General features: G+C 31.3%; 1 protein-coding gene across 1 annotated transcript; it reads left to right on the forward strand.

The window, feature by feature from the left end:
* The first annotated feature begins 5,277 nt into the window (after positions 1–5,277).
* Positions 5,278–15,217, forward strand: LOC130891391 (uncharacterized). The gene is made up of 3 exons (XM_057796111.1): positions 5,278–5,399; positions 12,239–12,607; positions 14,894–15,217. The coding sequence occupies exons 1-3, from the start codon at positions 5,339–5,341 to the stop codon at positions 15,190–15,192; spliced, it is 729 nt and encodes a 242-aa protein (XP_057652094.1). The 5' UTR covers positions 5,278–5,338; the 3' UTR covers positions 15,193–15,217.
* The last annotated feature ends 1,260 nt before the right edge of the window (positions 15,218–16,477 follow it).

Genomic DNA, 16,477 nt, shown 5'->3' on the forward strand with positions numbered 1-16,477 from the left:
GATACTATTAGGAATCTTTGATTCAGTGGTTTCTCTTTTATCCTCTCCAAAAGCTTGTGTAGTACTATCAGATTTATTGCCGCGATATTATCTCTAGAATATCTTCAATTGTTGAGGCTGTGTTTATCTATTTTTTCGCCTGTACTTTTTAAAAAATTATTAAAATATTAATATATCAAACATTCAAAAGCATGATTTATGAAAATGAAACTATAATTTTCCCCAAAAAATTCCTAGAAATCACTCAATCAGGAGCTCAAACTATCAATACAACTGCTCTTTTCAGTTTTTGTAGCTACTACCGTCTTTGACACTCATAAAATATTATAAGGACAGTTTAAGTGATGGGAGGTTTTATATACAATGTTTCGCATACAATTAATTCTTCTAGATAAATTCAGGCTGGAGCAAAAACGTCAGAGAGTGTTTACAATTAATTAAAAAGAAAGACAAGTTATCGTGAAGGCATAAATTGCTGGTAAAAGGTGATGAAGGAGTTTCTTCTCCTAAAATGTGAAAAAAATAATCATAAATTGCCAATCACTTCAAAAGGGATCACTTCATACGCTCAATCAACTCAACGATAATTAGATGTTCTTTGTAAGTATCACGTTACATCGACAGATATTTCGGAAAAGTTGATCTTCAACAAAAAATACCAGGAAATAAGAGCAAGCAAGCGCTTCATGACGTTCTGGAAATTACTCCTGATCGGTTTGGCTCCCGGGGAAGAAACTGATTTTATGAGGGGGATATTTTTAACAATGTTTTGAAAACTTCTTAATCGTTTTTAATACTAGGAAGAACATTTTGTATTTTCAGTCAGATCCTTTAGTATGTCATCTTCAGTTATGCTAAAATTCGTTTCTGAATATTTTTGTTTAAAATTTTGAAATGGCTACGTCATAGCTGTTTCTTTATGTATTGGCAGAATTCATAGCATCCAGGTATTTGATGCCAAAATGACTTGCAGGTGACATCATTGGATATGACTTATTTAATTATCAACTTGTCAGCTGCATAATTTTCGCAAATTTCTTAGTAGGGTATAAAAATATATAAAGATACCTCAAGAGAAAATACGGTTTTTTCATAGGATATAAATACATTTATAAAATCAAGTTATACACGGGAGGAAAGAAAAAATTTTTCTCTCCTAGTATGTAAATAGCTAATGCACAAGTAGACGGATTATACCAGGATATATTGAAAAATTCTTAAACTACTATAGAACAAATCGAAATTCCAATGTCAACATATTTTATTACTAAACATATTCTCCTCTTAATATGATACATTTATTACAGCGAACCTGCAACGTCTCTAGACCATTCAAAAAAAATGTTTCTTCTTGCTCTGCAAACCAGACCTTCACAGCTTTCATTACCTCCTGGTTGGAAGAAAATTTACGACCATTTAAACTTTTTTTCAGTTAAGGAAAGAAATGATAGTAGGACGGAATCAAATCTGGTAAATAAGGATGTTGTTCTATTAATTCAAACCCTAAATCATGAATTTTTGCATGGCAGCATGAGATTTGAGTGCAGGGGCGTTGTCCTGCAAAAACAAAACACGTTTGGATAGGGTCTTTTCTTTTTAATTTTTTCCCTAGAGTGGTCAGTAATGTCGAACTGTAATCTACAGTTATTGTTCTACCTTTATACAAAAAATTAATCATGAGTACTTCATAACAATCCCAAAAAACTGAAGCAAGAACTTTTCCAGTAGATTTTTGGGCCCGAAACTTCTTAGGTCTTGGAGAACCAAAGGGTCGCCATTCTATCGATTGCTGCTTTGTTTCTGGATCGTAGAAATGTATCCAAGTCTCATCCATAGTAACAATTCGGTTTAAGAAGTCTTCATCGTTTTCAAATCGAACACAGATCGAACGCGATGCTTCTACCTTTGCACGCTTTTGGTCAACATTCAAACATTTGGGGATCCATTTTGCAGCAATTTTTCACATGTCAAAATTGACGTAAACTATATGATGATCGCGTTCGTATGAAATATTCAGTGCTCCAGATATCCGTTTTAGCCCAATTCGACGGTCTGATAAAATCATGGAATGAACCGCATCAATATTTTCGGGGACTAACACAGAAACTGGCCTTCCCGATCGGTCATCATCTTTAATGGAAAATTTACCTCTTTTGAAGCTTGCAGTCCAAATTTTCGCGATCGCATACGAAAGACATTGATAACCAAGGGTATCAAGCATATCTTCGTAAATCTGCTTAGGTCTTAACCCTTCTAAATACAGGTACTTGATGATGGCTTGAAATTAAAATTTACTGATTTTCACAATTTCGGTGTTCATCATTTTTCTTTTAATTTATTGCGTAGCTCTGGATTACTTTTTTGACGTCAAACTTCACAGGACACTTCTAATAAGTTATTGGTCGTTGCTATGGTAACACAATATTTTCTTTATTCATGGAAGTGGTCTAGGCTAACTAGATATAAATACATCGTCGTACCTGTGAAAGAGTCTTGCTACTACATTCTAAGCGATTTCAAGAAATTTTCGCTATGAAGTATGATTGGTCCAAACCGGGCACCATTTTTAAAAGTAACCGGAGGGTATCTACTCCCATTACGTTGAAAATTTTATCCCAGAAAAATGAAAAGTGAAGTTCACATGAATTTATATCTTCAATATTTCCATTATGAGTTTTCCAATTTGGTCTATTTGTGTGTTACAGTGAATAATACGAGGAAGACGCAAGAGGCTCCATTTGGACCAACAAACTAATTAAGCAACACACGTGTGTAGTGCAAGAAGAATAGACAGATAAATCCGTACTAACTTCTTATCGAATTGTATCGAAAAGTACTAAATAGTGCTGATTCCCATAGAAATATTAATTTAATTCAGATGCGTGTAATTTTCATGAATAATTTGCAAGCAGAGTCCGTTAGCATATATATATATATATATATATATATATATATATATATATATATATATATATATATATATATATATATATATATATATATATATATATATATATATATATTACCCTAAGATGATATTCAGTATCGAAGTTATGGAATCACGAAATTATTATTGAAATGACGGGAAAATTTTTGATAATATTTACCCATCCGTCACATCTCTACCTCCTGTTATAACTCTAATTTTAACTTGAACCAAAATATTCAAATTTAATGAAACCTACGCTAGTAATTTGGCAACCTTCGCAAACCCTCATTATTCATCAAACTTTGTTATAGTTTTGATTAACCAGTTAAGTACGCGAAAAGGGGCGAGGGTAAAGTCGGAAGCGTTACTTTGAAAATTAGTCGATATATCATTTGCGTTTATTTTTGACAAATCGGGAATAGTTTTCCAACAAAAAAGTTACAAATGTAAGCTATTTGGATGTTTGATGTAATGGTCAACGCTCAAATTTGAAACTATTTATAACAGCGGTGGGGTTATGTCTTTTATTAATAGCCTTAAATTTAATTCAATAATTTAGGAATAGTATATTATTCAAGAGTGTATAATGGAGTTTATTATTTACCTGGTAAATTTTAAATCACTAAGGTAATAATAACTTATTATTCGCTAGTAGAATACTATACCTTATTCACAACTCTAAATATTTGTTTTGAAAAATTTTTGTACACATAATAAAAACACTATTATTTTATTCTAACATATATTTCATACAATATATTATTGTCCATTTAAAGATAGTACATAGTAATTATAATAATCGTATCTTTCCATAATAATCATCACAAAGATCTGTGTATAAGCTTTAGAAATATGTGGTATGTAATGTTATAGAGGATCGTATTTATTGATAGTTATTCATGATAACTTCTACCAGTGAAAAATTTATATGCGATATTATATACTTTCCTTGAATTTTCCTGCAATTAATTTAATAGGGTAACTTCAGCAGCTTCTATTATTTCTATATCCATATCCAAAATTTAACGGAGAATATTGAAACACTGAGAAATCTAAGCAAACAATATTGTTGACAGTTTTGAGTTAAGTTTATATTGAAAATTGTTTGAAAAAGCATGGTACGTATCTGAAAATAGATATACGACAAACACATTTATTGTCTGTGATAGCTCAATGTTAATGCTGCGTGTCCTCACATAGCAGGTAAAAGGTTCGAATCTGGTCTAGGAAAATTATCTTTGTTATTGTACATAACTGAAATGAAAATATTCAGTAGTTTTTCACATGATAAATTATTAAAACTGTTTTTCCGTAAGATGGAAGTCGAAATAACTCATGGCTACTAAAACTCCACGAGTGCAATTATCCAAACATGTTAGTATCCCCTCGCCCACGCACCGTTTACCTCGCGAAAAAAGATGATGCAATATGCACCACCCTGATTTCTATCTATTAATTATTTCCCAGACGATGATTACATATTTATTTAAAATATTTAATAATAAAATAATATTTGAAATATCGGAAAATATATTGAAGTTTTGGTGTTTTATTGCCAGCCAAGTTTCTAATAAGAAAATGCTTATATATAAGATATAACTTGACAACTACGATTATTCAATAGATCACATACTATAAGTATATCAAAATATAATCTATTTTAACCAAACAAAGATTTTATTTCCTCACTCATTGAATACAAGATTCTAATGAACAAACATGTGAGTAAACAAGTGAATCTTGATGGAACTTCTTTATGAAAAAGGGGTTTTATTATTTCAAAATTCGTATTGATGACTTCTTAACCTATTACTTTAATAGCGAGTCAAGACAAGAAATTCAATATAAAATATAATTTTTTTATTTCATTTAACTGAAATATTTTGAATTTTGAAAATTTAGTTTATGTTTTATAACCTATTCTAATTTATTATTCGTTTAAAAGATTCGATAGTTAATTACCATTTGTTTTTAATAAAAATTTTTAGACTACTATTGGTTATTTTTTTATTATAGTTGAATACTTTCTCTCCCTGTTTGTTAGTATGATTGTTGTATAGTTATGGTATTGAGCTAATTTTGTATAATGACCATTACTGTTATTACCAAAAATTTAAACATTCAATTTACAATACAATAATTTGAGATTAATATTATACAGTTTGACGGTTTGTAGGATTGTTTCGTTTAAAATCACATTATTGGCAAAAAAAATTATTTGTTAATTACATTTTTTACTGTTTTTATTACCTACGCATCGATAGCATTGCTTCAAAATACTGTTATTGGAGTTATCTGCTAATCAATTTTTTCGAAGTCACGTTTAATAATTCTAGTAATTTTCATATATAGCACTTATTATAATCTGAAATATTGTATGTTTTGTTGACTTCGTCATATATAGAAGTAATGAAGATAATTGTGAGTATAATTTTTGGGGTGATAGTATCTGCAAATACTAATAAACTACGTAAGTGGAATAATTCATCAGTACAATTTTTTTCCAAATTCATATATATATATATATATATATATATATATATATATATATATATATATATATATATATATATTTTCATAACTAACGGATGTTTCTGGAAATAATATAATAATTTTAATATTCTTTGAAGTGTGTACCAAGAAATATGACTGATACAATAAGAACATATCCTAAATAGAACATTTGTTAAATTGGTACACTTAATATATTTTAATATTTCTTCTTAAACTTTTAGAAAGACTTCATGCCTTTAAGAATGAGAATCAAATATTGTTTTCGTAAAAAAGCATTTCATGCCATTCCATGAAAGTCAAATGGTCATATCTTAACTCAATGGAAAAAAATATGGTACTTGATGAAATGCAGGCCAAATTTCAAAAATATTATTAGAAGGTAGAAATATTAATCAGAGATCCATCAAGGATATCAAGCATATTGGGTATTGACCCAGAATATATCAGGAATGGAAATATTTGAATCTGTTTTGTTATACTTGGCCTCCTAATCATCATACACAAAAATCAACAGTTATCATGAACATATATTTTGAATTGGTAGACATTCATTCAATTCAATGATCCCACTGAGCTTCATTAGGAAATCTTATCCACTAAAAATAGCAATTTTTATTTAAAGATGTGTGTAGCTGACAAAAAAACTACCATCCTGTAAGAGACGTTATACACTATGAATCTAGTTTTTGGTCTTTTCCTTTCTCCTCTTTTGCTCCACTCCATATAGTTGTCCATTCGTTGGACATGACCAAACTATTAGATTGTAAGTGATTTGATAAATTCCATAATGTTATGTTGTGATTATATATATTATTTCACTAATTAGCATGTTTGGCATCACGCTCTTTTTCAAAATTCTTCTTTATCTGATGTCATTAGCGTTCATGCCTTACTTTTTCATATCACAGCTGTACAATTAAGCAGTAGCAGAGTTAAGTGCATCTATATATCATATATTTTATGGATTTTGAGCACTTAGTCGAAAATTTTATTGAGTTATTTTACCCCTTCAAATATTGGACAGTCCACTTATTAATTTACTATTCTCAGTCTTGTTATATCCGCCTTATGGTATATTTGTTGGATATTGCAAATATGAACTTAATTATCTTAACTGCAGAACGGTAGGAACTGATTCTGGTTCTATCTCTCTTTCCTGAATACAATCCTGCGTATATCTATGCATCATTACCATAGTTATAGTGATAAAGTCGGTGTCCTTCGTTGAATACGACATTACGGTATTATACCTTCCCATGCTTCAGTTCTTTGCACTAACTCAAACGTAGATGACATTTTTCCGTTTGTCTAAAGAAGCTGTAATTCTGGTTGGTATCAATAGAATACGAAGATACAGTGTATGCATATTGATAGATCATCTCTTTTCAAACCATTGTCATTGGTCAGCAACTCGGTAGCAAAACGGTCTACCAGTGTTAGTTTCCTATACTCGGCGGTGCGTCGCGAATGACCAATAGGTCCTTTAACTGTAACTGCAGTTCAGTTGCTGCGAAGGACTATTTCGAAATGAGATAAATCGTTTTGTCGTTAGACCATCTATCCCTGCCACAAGTAGTAGTATCCCGGGTCGCCAGCGAAAAAATTATCACCGAAGCTTTCAGATCAAAAAAACCGGCTGATTGATTTTGCTGCTTGGTTTCAACTGTTAGAAGTGCCGATTATAACTGTTGTTTTTAATGCATGTTATAATTATTTTGATATGCTTTTCGTATCCATACAGGGTCCAATAATGAAAAACATAACAGTTCGAAAGTCAGTCGAAAGAAAAGACAACGTGTCTACTTAAGATGGAAACATATGGAAAACAACAGTTATTGTTGATAAAAAGTTTTGCATGTTCTAAAAGTTAAGATGCGACCATCAGATCGCATCCATCGTAATTAAATTTTAATTCAATGTCCTACAGCTTCGATTCATCCATCTTCTCTTTATAAACATTTAATTGTTCTTTTTTCATTTCATTTATTTTTGTACACAACACACCATACGTTCGTTTTAAAAGAATATTGGTTCCGAGTTTTTATTACAAAGTTTGGATTACTGTTAGACCACCAGCGACAATTTTGTGATGAGACGATTCCGTTTGAAGAAAATGTTGCCTCATCGGAAAATATAATAGTTCTTGTAAAAAACGGGTCTTCATCCAACTTTCCTTGGATCAGAGCGCAGAATTCAAAACGAATATCGTAATCACTTGATAGTAACGTGTTTACAAATTGTGATTTGTATGGAAAATATTTGCTACTGTATCTTTACTTATTGAAGTAATTTGCATTGCAGAGGCCCTTTCTCTTAATGAAATTTTTGAGTCTTCTACGACAGAAAGCATCACATAACGTCTTCATTCGCAACCCGTTTTTGGCATTTGTTCTTAAATTTATTTTCTATACTTCCACTAGCCTTAAATTCATTTAAATTTTTTTCAACTGTTGAATACATAATATTTTGTAATTGTCTACAACAACTCACTCTGACATTCACTGTCACATACTTCATGTCAGGACATCCCAGATTGCGTTAAATTTTATTCCGCCAGAATAATTAATACGGAATGATAATCACAAAACCTAAATTTACATAATAAATGGCTGTAATCACATATTTGAATATAACTTTTAATTCAAAACAACTTTACTTCATAACATTTTTCTTCTTCTTCTTCTTCTTCTTCTTCTTCTTATTTTAAGACTGTGTCTTGTGTTTTCAAAGAGGCAGCCTAAGTTGTGACTGCGAGGACCAGCTCTCATACCAGCGCTTTGGTGGTCTTCCAGGCGGTCTACTTGTATTGGGTCTCTCTTCCTTTGCGATTTTCGCCAGTCGATCGTTGTTCATTCTATTGACATGATCTCTCCATACTCTTCTTCTAGTTCTGGCCCATCTCACTATATCCGGAACGTCACACATTCTTCTAATTTCATTGCTCCTTATTCTGTCTCTTAGTGTTTTCCCTGTGATTGAGCGTAATGTCTTCATCTCGGTCGTTCTAAGAATCTGCTTAGTAGTTGCAGTCTCCGCCCTCGTTTCTATGGCGTATGTCATTACTGGTCTGATACAAGTTTTATATATAACATTTTTCTGAATTGTGAAAACTAAAGATACTTTACTCTTGAACAAAATTCAAATTTTTTTACAAACCTTGTATACTGCTGATATATGATAGTTGCATTTCAACTTTTGGACCATGCAGAATTTCTAATCAATAAGTTTCCCATATGGTTCCAACATAAGTAGACACACTTTATACACTCAATGTCAAAAGGTTATTTGGAATATTTTTGAGTTATTCCCTGAGATAAGAACGAGGAGATCAGTCAGAAAGGGTATTATTGAACGGATTGAATGATTAACTCCATTCCATATTATACCATATATCGCGTTGTGCACGTGAGGGATATTATAGATTTTGTGTTAAAACAGCAGAAAGTTAACCGAAAACCGATACAACCAAGGATTTCATTCAATAGATAGTGTATAACTTTTATAAAGCCAATTTAGTGTCAACATTGGACATAATGCAGAGCAAACTACGTGTATATCTTGATTCTAGCTTTAAATATTTAGAGACACTTAAGTGTATTTTAAAAAAGGTTTTAAACATTCAAGTGTTGAGATATACCAAGACTGAATGAGAAATAAAGTGTACGTCTTCCTGTTCGCAGGATAAACGATGGTTTTGTACTAATACAAAGCTTACAACCGCTAAAAAGTTCCTAATAATGTGCTGATTACCACATGACCATCGCATTATTTTTAAAAATGGTTCATCACCTCCTACCAAACATTTTCTTGTCAATTGTTATGAGTAACACATCTTACCTGTCCAGAATATTTCTCTATTAAGACTGCCCCCGTATTGTGTGCTTAATCCGATAGAAATGGTTTGAACTACATCCATAGAAAGTGTACACAAATATAATCGTCTACTTCCTTTTAGTGAAGTATGTCTTTAAAACATACATCAAGTTATTTCGGAACCATACAACAATTTATGGTGAAATTGTATGATACACAGAAAAAGAAAAACAAGTAAAAAATCATCGCACTCTCGGCGTGAGACTCATAATAATTCGATTATAGAATGAAAAATACGGATCATGAATAAGAGTTTGAAATTTGTGAACACATAATTTTGCAAAGACTCAATCAATTTTTATATTTGCGTTTATTGTAGCTTCTCTTTAAGATAATAAATCAATGTTACATGTTGCTTTCAAAAAATTTTCGAATTTGGAGGGCGTTGAAAGATCCTGATTAAAGTCTTCACAAAGTATTACATTATTATTTAACTAATTTTTGTGCGGCTCTATAGTTCAAATGAAATTTTGTATGAGAAAAATTACGTTTTGATTTATTTAATTGATTTTTCCTTAATGATGCCCAAAATTTCTTCCATTTAGGCCGATCTGCGGCTATATAAAATTGAATTCAAAAAACCCGAGCTCTATAAATGCTTTCTGTGGAGACATTGCTGCAATAGACAGACGGACGGAGGGATAAAACGCTTGTAAAAAATGCGCTAAAAATGAATATTCTACTTCCGAAAAGACATAAACATAGTATTAGATATTTTATGACAAATTGATACATTTTTCCATTGTATCGTCTCTTCATATTATTATGTTTTGCAGCTGCAGTTATACTTAAGAGAATTTGTGCTTTCACAGTATTTATACTTTAGATATGGTTATCTATTGCCTTAAGCTTGAATATCAATTCAAATTTACAGGGGTCGTGTTGGAGCAACGACTTTCGAAGACAATCTCTTTTTTCTAGGTAGAATGTTTGAAATTTGTTGTGTCTATTGTTCAGAACTAGTTTCGCTACAGGATTGCAAATTAGTATTTTCATCATTATTTAATATGATTATGAAAAAATATAATTAATCTGTAGTGAAATATAATTTTTAGTCTTTTTCTATGCTAGAACAATGTTTAGTTGGTATGCAGAATTTAAGAGAGGAAAGGTAGCATTACAGAACGAACCTCGTCCTGTACGAACGATTACCGATTATCTCAGAAAACATTCAATCTGGAAGAAAAGTGGTAGCCGAAGATCGTTGAATGACCTATGATCAAATTGATAATACTTTGGGAATGAGATAGGTAGCTTCACAGCCAATTGCTAAAGATTACCTAATTCTAACCAAACGATGTTAGCATAGGTGCCTTCATGGTTTGTTAACTGATTCACTATACCATTCAAGATGAATTGAACCCATTATGATTGGAAAATTCAATGACAAACAGATTTGCAACATCGTTATCGGTGATGAATCGTGATTGTAATAATATCATACTGAAAACACAATTCACCGTCTGGTGTTTATAAAGGAGAACTGCCTCTTACTAAAAATCGACGCTCACTCATTGAAAGAATGTTAGTTGTCTTCTTGAAAAGTGGTTATATAAAACCGATAATCTTGTGAAAATCCAAGAACACAAAGGTTCACTGAGAGTGGAAGCTTGTTTGCGAATGTCTGATCACACTGCAAGAATTATCGATTTTGGAGTCTAACAGGGCGATCAATTGCTTTTTATTATTTTTTATCTTGTGGGAAAGCTTTTTTGTATCATACATTCAATTGTAAGAATAGTCCTAGTCAGAATTATCCGATTAATGGTTTTTCAGCTTAATAGAGTTTAAGGACGAAAGTAAAAAAATACAAGGAAAGTTCACATAGTAATAGTTTCCAAACTAATACATATTCTCAGATTTATAATTTTCTGACTTAAATGTAGAATTATTGTTAGGATGAACTGGAAACTGTATTGTTTACCTTTTAAGTTGTTAATCAGTTTTCAATTCTATTTTTTAATTTACCGAGTTCACTATCTATTTTAAACTGTAGTGCTGATTCTGAGATTCCAATCATTTCAATTATATTGGTATTAATTTTATACGTTAGAGCAGATTAATATAAGGATATCTCTCATCTAATAAATAATGAGAAGCATGTTAGTATTCATTTTGATGTAACTCTGGAAACAATGGCAAGTAATTTCAACAAAGATATTTCAAGTTAGCTGAACCTAGTAACAAGAAATAATGGACTGCTCTGTTGTGAACCTTAAAGATGAAATGTATATCCCAAGAAAATTTTGGATGAAAGGAGATTTTAAGAAACTCAAAAATGGGATAAAACGAGGTAACTTTAGTTTTTTTTCTGGCTGCTAAATTAGGTAAGCTGCATTAAAACAATGAGGACTTGACGAGCTATGCTACAGAACTAGAGAAACTAACTAAGAGGCTGCACACAGCTCACATAGCAGAAGGAATGTCTGCTAATCTGGCCTAGAAATACACGACTGAAGCAACGGTTAAATCAGTAAACTTCATTTTGTGAAATTTTGATCGATGTTAGCGTTACAATTCTTTTTTACTTTGAGTGGAATGAATAATTTTCATTTCATTCGTTTTTGAACTCTATAGATGGTCAACGACAATTTTGGCAGCTGGAAAATTGTTTTTGTAAGTAGAGGTGTGATTAAAGGCTTAATTGCATTCGTCGCATTGTTTAACTGACAGATTAAGAAGAACTGGTGCTCACATGGTAGTGGAATTTTGAATTTAGAGTGTAATTCGTATTTTCAGTTATTACGAGGTTAATGAATTTATTTATAGGAGTCTTTAAATGAGCCAAATATCTATATAACAAGCGTGATTAATGTGATCGTCCCTCATTAAAAGCAGGGATGTTTTGTAGTAATGAATGAAATATTGTATTATTGAATTTTTTTCTCTTTCATACCATTGATATCGTATTAATATTTTCAGCAAACAAAATCACTCCATGCAATACAAAAGATCCGAATTTGTCAGAATGCGTAATGAGCAATATAAATTGTCTTAGAAGTCAACTATTGGATGGAATTCCACAATTGAACTTCCCGTCTTTGAATCCATTAAAAATAGATTCATTCCAAATCACAGCTAGGAAAGAGTTCGAGGGCAATTTTTCCAATGCAGTAGTGTATGATGTTGATAAGTTTAACATAAAATATTTAGAAGTCGATTTAGAAAAAATGTGTTGGTCTGACCAAATGGAATTTGATGAGGTATACGTTGAGACGGACTATATATTGGATGGAGAGTTAGTATCAATGGAATTTCATGAATATTCAGGATATGGCTCTGCAAAATTTTGTAAGTATGGAAATTTTTCCATATATCAAATAAAGAGCAGTTCATATTACTCATCAACTCATCACTATAACTGCATTTTGATGACTATCTTTATGGTACATAAACTTGTCTATAACTGCTAAATATCAAATTACCATTTCTCACATCTTGATACATTAACATTTTTTGAGAAACCACTAATCCATAAAGAAATTTTCAATATTCTGTTTGAAACTATCGATTATGTCAGTTTATTTGAAGAAATTTTCAAAGTATTAATACTTTATAAATGATGGATAAAATGAAGATAAATCGATAAAAATTGAAGTTACTCATTAATTCAGAAAAAATATGCCGACCTGTCATCAATATTCTAAGGTAATAATATGGATGAGCGATTCATGAAAATCTTAATATTTCTTCCAGACTGATATCTAAAACCTTAAACATAGAGAAAACAGATTAGCCAGCACCTACTGTAGACGCTGAGAGCCGGCGTCGTTTTTTATGCTGGTGCATGCACAAAAACGACGCTGATTGCTTGCCAGTGACAAAGCCGATTTCATAGAGTCAGGATGTCGAGTTCATTCACTTTTTGAATGGAAGCCTCAACTCTAAGAAAAATTATATCTAAAACTGTAAAGGAAATATGGGAAGAGTTGCAGCACGAACATATGTCTTTTTCAAATGAAAGGCACTTTTAATACGATATCTGAAAACTTTTATATTTTGTGGAACTTTCCTCATGTAATAGGGGCCATTGATGGATCTATGTTCTTGAATTATAAAAAATAATTTTCTGTTGTACTCCAAGAGAAGGCAGATGCAAATTATAAACTAATTGCTATAGACATAGGCGGTTATTGAAGGTAAAGTAACGGCAGAAATTTTCAGTCCTCTGACTTCTACTGAATACTCATTACAAAGGAAATCAAAATAACAGAAGCTTCTAGTCTTCTAAGAACAAATAGAAAAGCACCATCAGAATCTCTAGAGCTCGAAAAACAATAAAATTTACTTTTGGTATATTAAATTCAAAATGGCGTGTCTTGTTCAAACCCATCGAAACGGATGGTATACATCATTATTAAATTTATTCGTGTTTTTAAATGAAAAAAGAAATCTTCGTTATAAACCAAACGATCATAAATCACGTGTATAATGACAATTGGAAACTTTGAAAAGAGCTACGAGAGAAAAAGAAATCACGAGGATTAATTGGAGGACCATCATCACGATGGCACACGATCGCATACTCCAAGAATCACACAGGGAAAATTACGTCAGTACGTGTGGGTAGTTCTCGTCCAACCGTCATAATCTGTTGTAGTTCCTTTTCTTCTTTAAAAACATAGTAGTAATAGTACCTCAAAATTATGACGATTCTTTTTTGTAACGATTTTTATATTAGGAAGGTTGAGATCCTACTCGAGCATTCGTTATGAGCATTCGGTATGAGTTGCTGATTGATTCCATTTATGTAGAATGGGTTAAACAAGTACTTGTCTACATTATTTTTAGACGTGATTTTTATTATAATAGAAGGCAGAGAATATTACCAATTTTATTTGTAGAGCTCAAGTTGCATAATTCTACAAACCTCTGCTAATCATAACAGAAAATCAGCATTCACAGGAAATAATCATCTAATGAAGGAACATAACAGAGTTTCGCAGAGAATATTCGGAAATTAACTACTATTATACTAAAAAGTTTCGGTTAAAAAAATATAGTGAGTTGAAATAACTCCCAAAAGCATTCCAAAGTTTTTATAGAAGGTTTTTATGGATAGGCTTCGAAGCCCTAATAGTAAAGCCCAAATAGTAAAGGACAGCGAATTAATGCGAGGATCAGCGTACAGATCAGTTATGAATGTAGCTTCAGTCCTGCAGCGTATTAGTTAATTATTGTGATGACATTTCCTATCATTCATTCGAATATCGATGGAATGTGTCTCAGATGCGGTATTATAGCTTTACAACTGCCACCGCATCAATGCGAGCTTAAACTTATAAAACTTACAGATAATTAAAATTTTATGAAAAACAAGCTTACTAAATCTTTCGATACGATACCTGGAATCAATGCTACTCTTCAGTGTGAAAAAAATAGTGATGTATAGAGCCCATTTCGAGTAAAATTTTAAATTGTTATTATTTTAAAGAATTATGTAAGTCGCGTCCAATAATATTGTAGCCTAATAATTGTCTTTAGTTTATAAAAAATCATATTTTAAATACTTGAAAATATTTATTACAAATTTGTTGTAGATATACTCTTTTTTTTAATTTTTCAAAATTATTTCAGTTGGAATACACGCTAATAATATTATTACTCTCGATACATGCACAGTGGATGGTGAGAAATATCTAAAAATCAAAGATATTTCAGTGGATGTACATATAGACAACTATGAGATGACATTGAACGGTCTAGAGAAATATGGTATTTGCAATGAATACGCAAGTAAAATGATCAATGCAGCATCACATGGATTATTACAAGAATTTAGAGATTCTATAAATAGCGATGTGAGAAAAATTATATCTGATTTATACGGAAGAATTTTCGAAACAGTCCCACTCAATGAATTATTCGCTTTCTAAAATAAATGATTGCATTGCATCGAAACATTTTTTTATTTATAATCAATTTCCAATTCAACATTTGTACTAATACTATATATATATATATATATATATATATATATATATATATATATATATATTGATATTAATTATCTGTATTATCTCATACAATATTGGATACAACAGAAATCATCTGAATAACGAATTAAGATCTGATACTAATATTATGATCACTCTTAAAAATAAATCGAATAACAAAAAGAACAGAGCAGTATAGGAACTTCACATACTTCTAGCATATATAGAGTCCCTCGGGGAGGATGTCATATGGCTACTAAATGACCATTATAGTTTCTCGAAATTGAACACAGCAGCACCTAAACATTTTTTCCAAATTGCTAATTGCCGTATTAAATTACGGATAATCTGGGGATCGTTTCTAATAGTATTACAGAAACTTATAATTCTATAAATCAATTGTTGTCGGTTATTGATATTGTCTGTTGAAGCTAGTTGCTTTAATCGTCTCAAAATATGGAAATTTACAGAATTGGAATCAGGGGATTTCGAAGGGCATGAAATAGGACCTTTACGTCCTATCCTCCTGATGCCAAGAGCAATGTTTATATATTGTCTCATTGCCAATGAAAAGTGAGGTTAATGAGATGCCTCAATATACTTAAAATGCATCCCTGTAATAACAAATATTACGCTGGCAAATTCGGCAAAATATTTTGTAGTAGGTTTAAATAGACCTTTCCCCCTAAGGAACTATTAAAAAAGTGAGAACCTAATGAATTATTTATGACCGAAAATCTTATCAAGAAACGACATTCTCGAATAGCATTTGAAGATTTCTTTTTGTCCACAAATGTGAATTATTCATCCCATCTCTTGTAAATTGGGTTTTAACTGTGAATAGTGACATGTACAGCGTTGATCAATGAATGTTAATTAATCTACAAAGTTCCAACCCATCGATTTTATTTCCATTTCCATTTTAATATGATCAGTATGAATGATTTTTTTTGTGAGGCTCTACTTAGTTTTGATTGAGTAACGTTAAAATCTCGACACTCTAGTACTCATTGTAAGGTTCATAGTAAAAGCGTTAATAATGCCTTCTTCCTACGCTTCATCTACGTGTTCTCCTGTTCTTGCACTAGGAAAAGTGCCATTTTCTCGTAAATAAATAAATAAATAAATAAATAAAAACTGACACAAATTACCATTACAGAATCCATGAAAAAAAATTACATCGGCTTATTCTTTGGTCTAAAACCGATGTCTGGAATTTTGAACG

Source organism: Diorhabda carinulata, chromosome 3 (assembly GCF_026250575.1).
Source record: "Diorhabda carinulata isolate Delta chromosome 3, icDioCari1.1, whole genome shotgun sequence".
Classification (NCBI taxonomy): domain Eukaryota; kingdom Metazoa; phylum Arthropoda; class Insecta; order Coleoptera; family Chrysomelidae; genus Diorhabda; species Diorhabda carinulata.

What these genes read in the sequence shown, in the direction of transcription:
- LOC130891391 (XM_057796111.1), top strand. Translation starts at nt 5,339, where the DNA reads ATGAAGATAATTGTGAGTATAATTTTTGGGGTGATAGTATCTGCAAAT. An exon ending in TGCAAATACTAATAAACTAC is followed by an intron (nt 5,400 to 12,238) that starts GTAAGTGGAATA and finishes TAATATTTTCAG; the next exon opens with CAAACAAAATCACTCCATGC. An exon ending in ATATGGCTCTGCAAAATTTT is followed by an intron (nt 12,608 to 14,893) that starts GTAAGTATGGAA and finishes AAATTATTTCAG; the next exon opens with TTGGAATACACGCTAATAAT.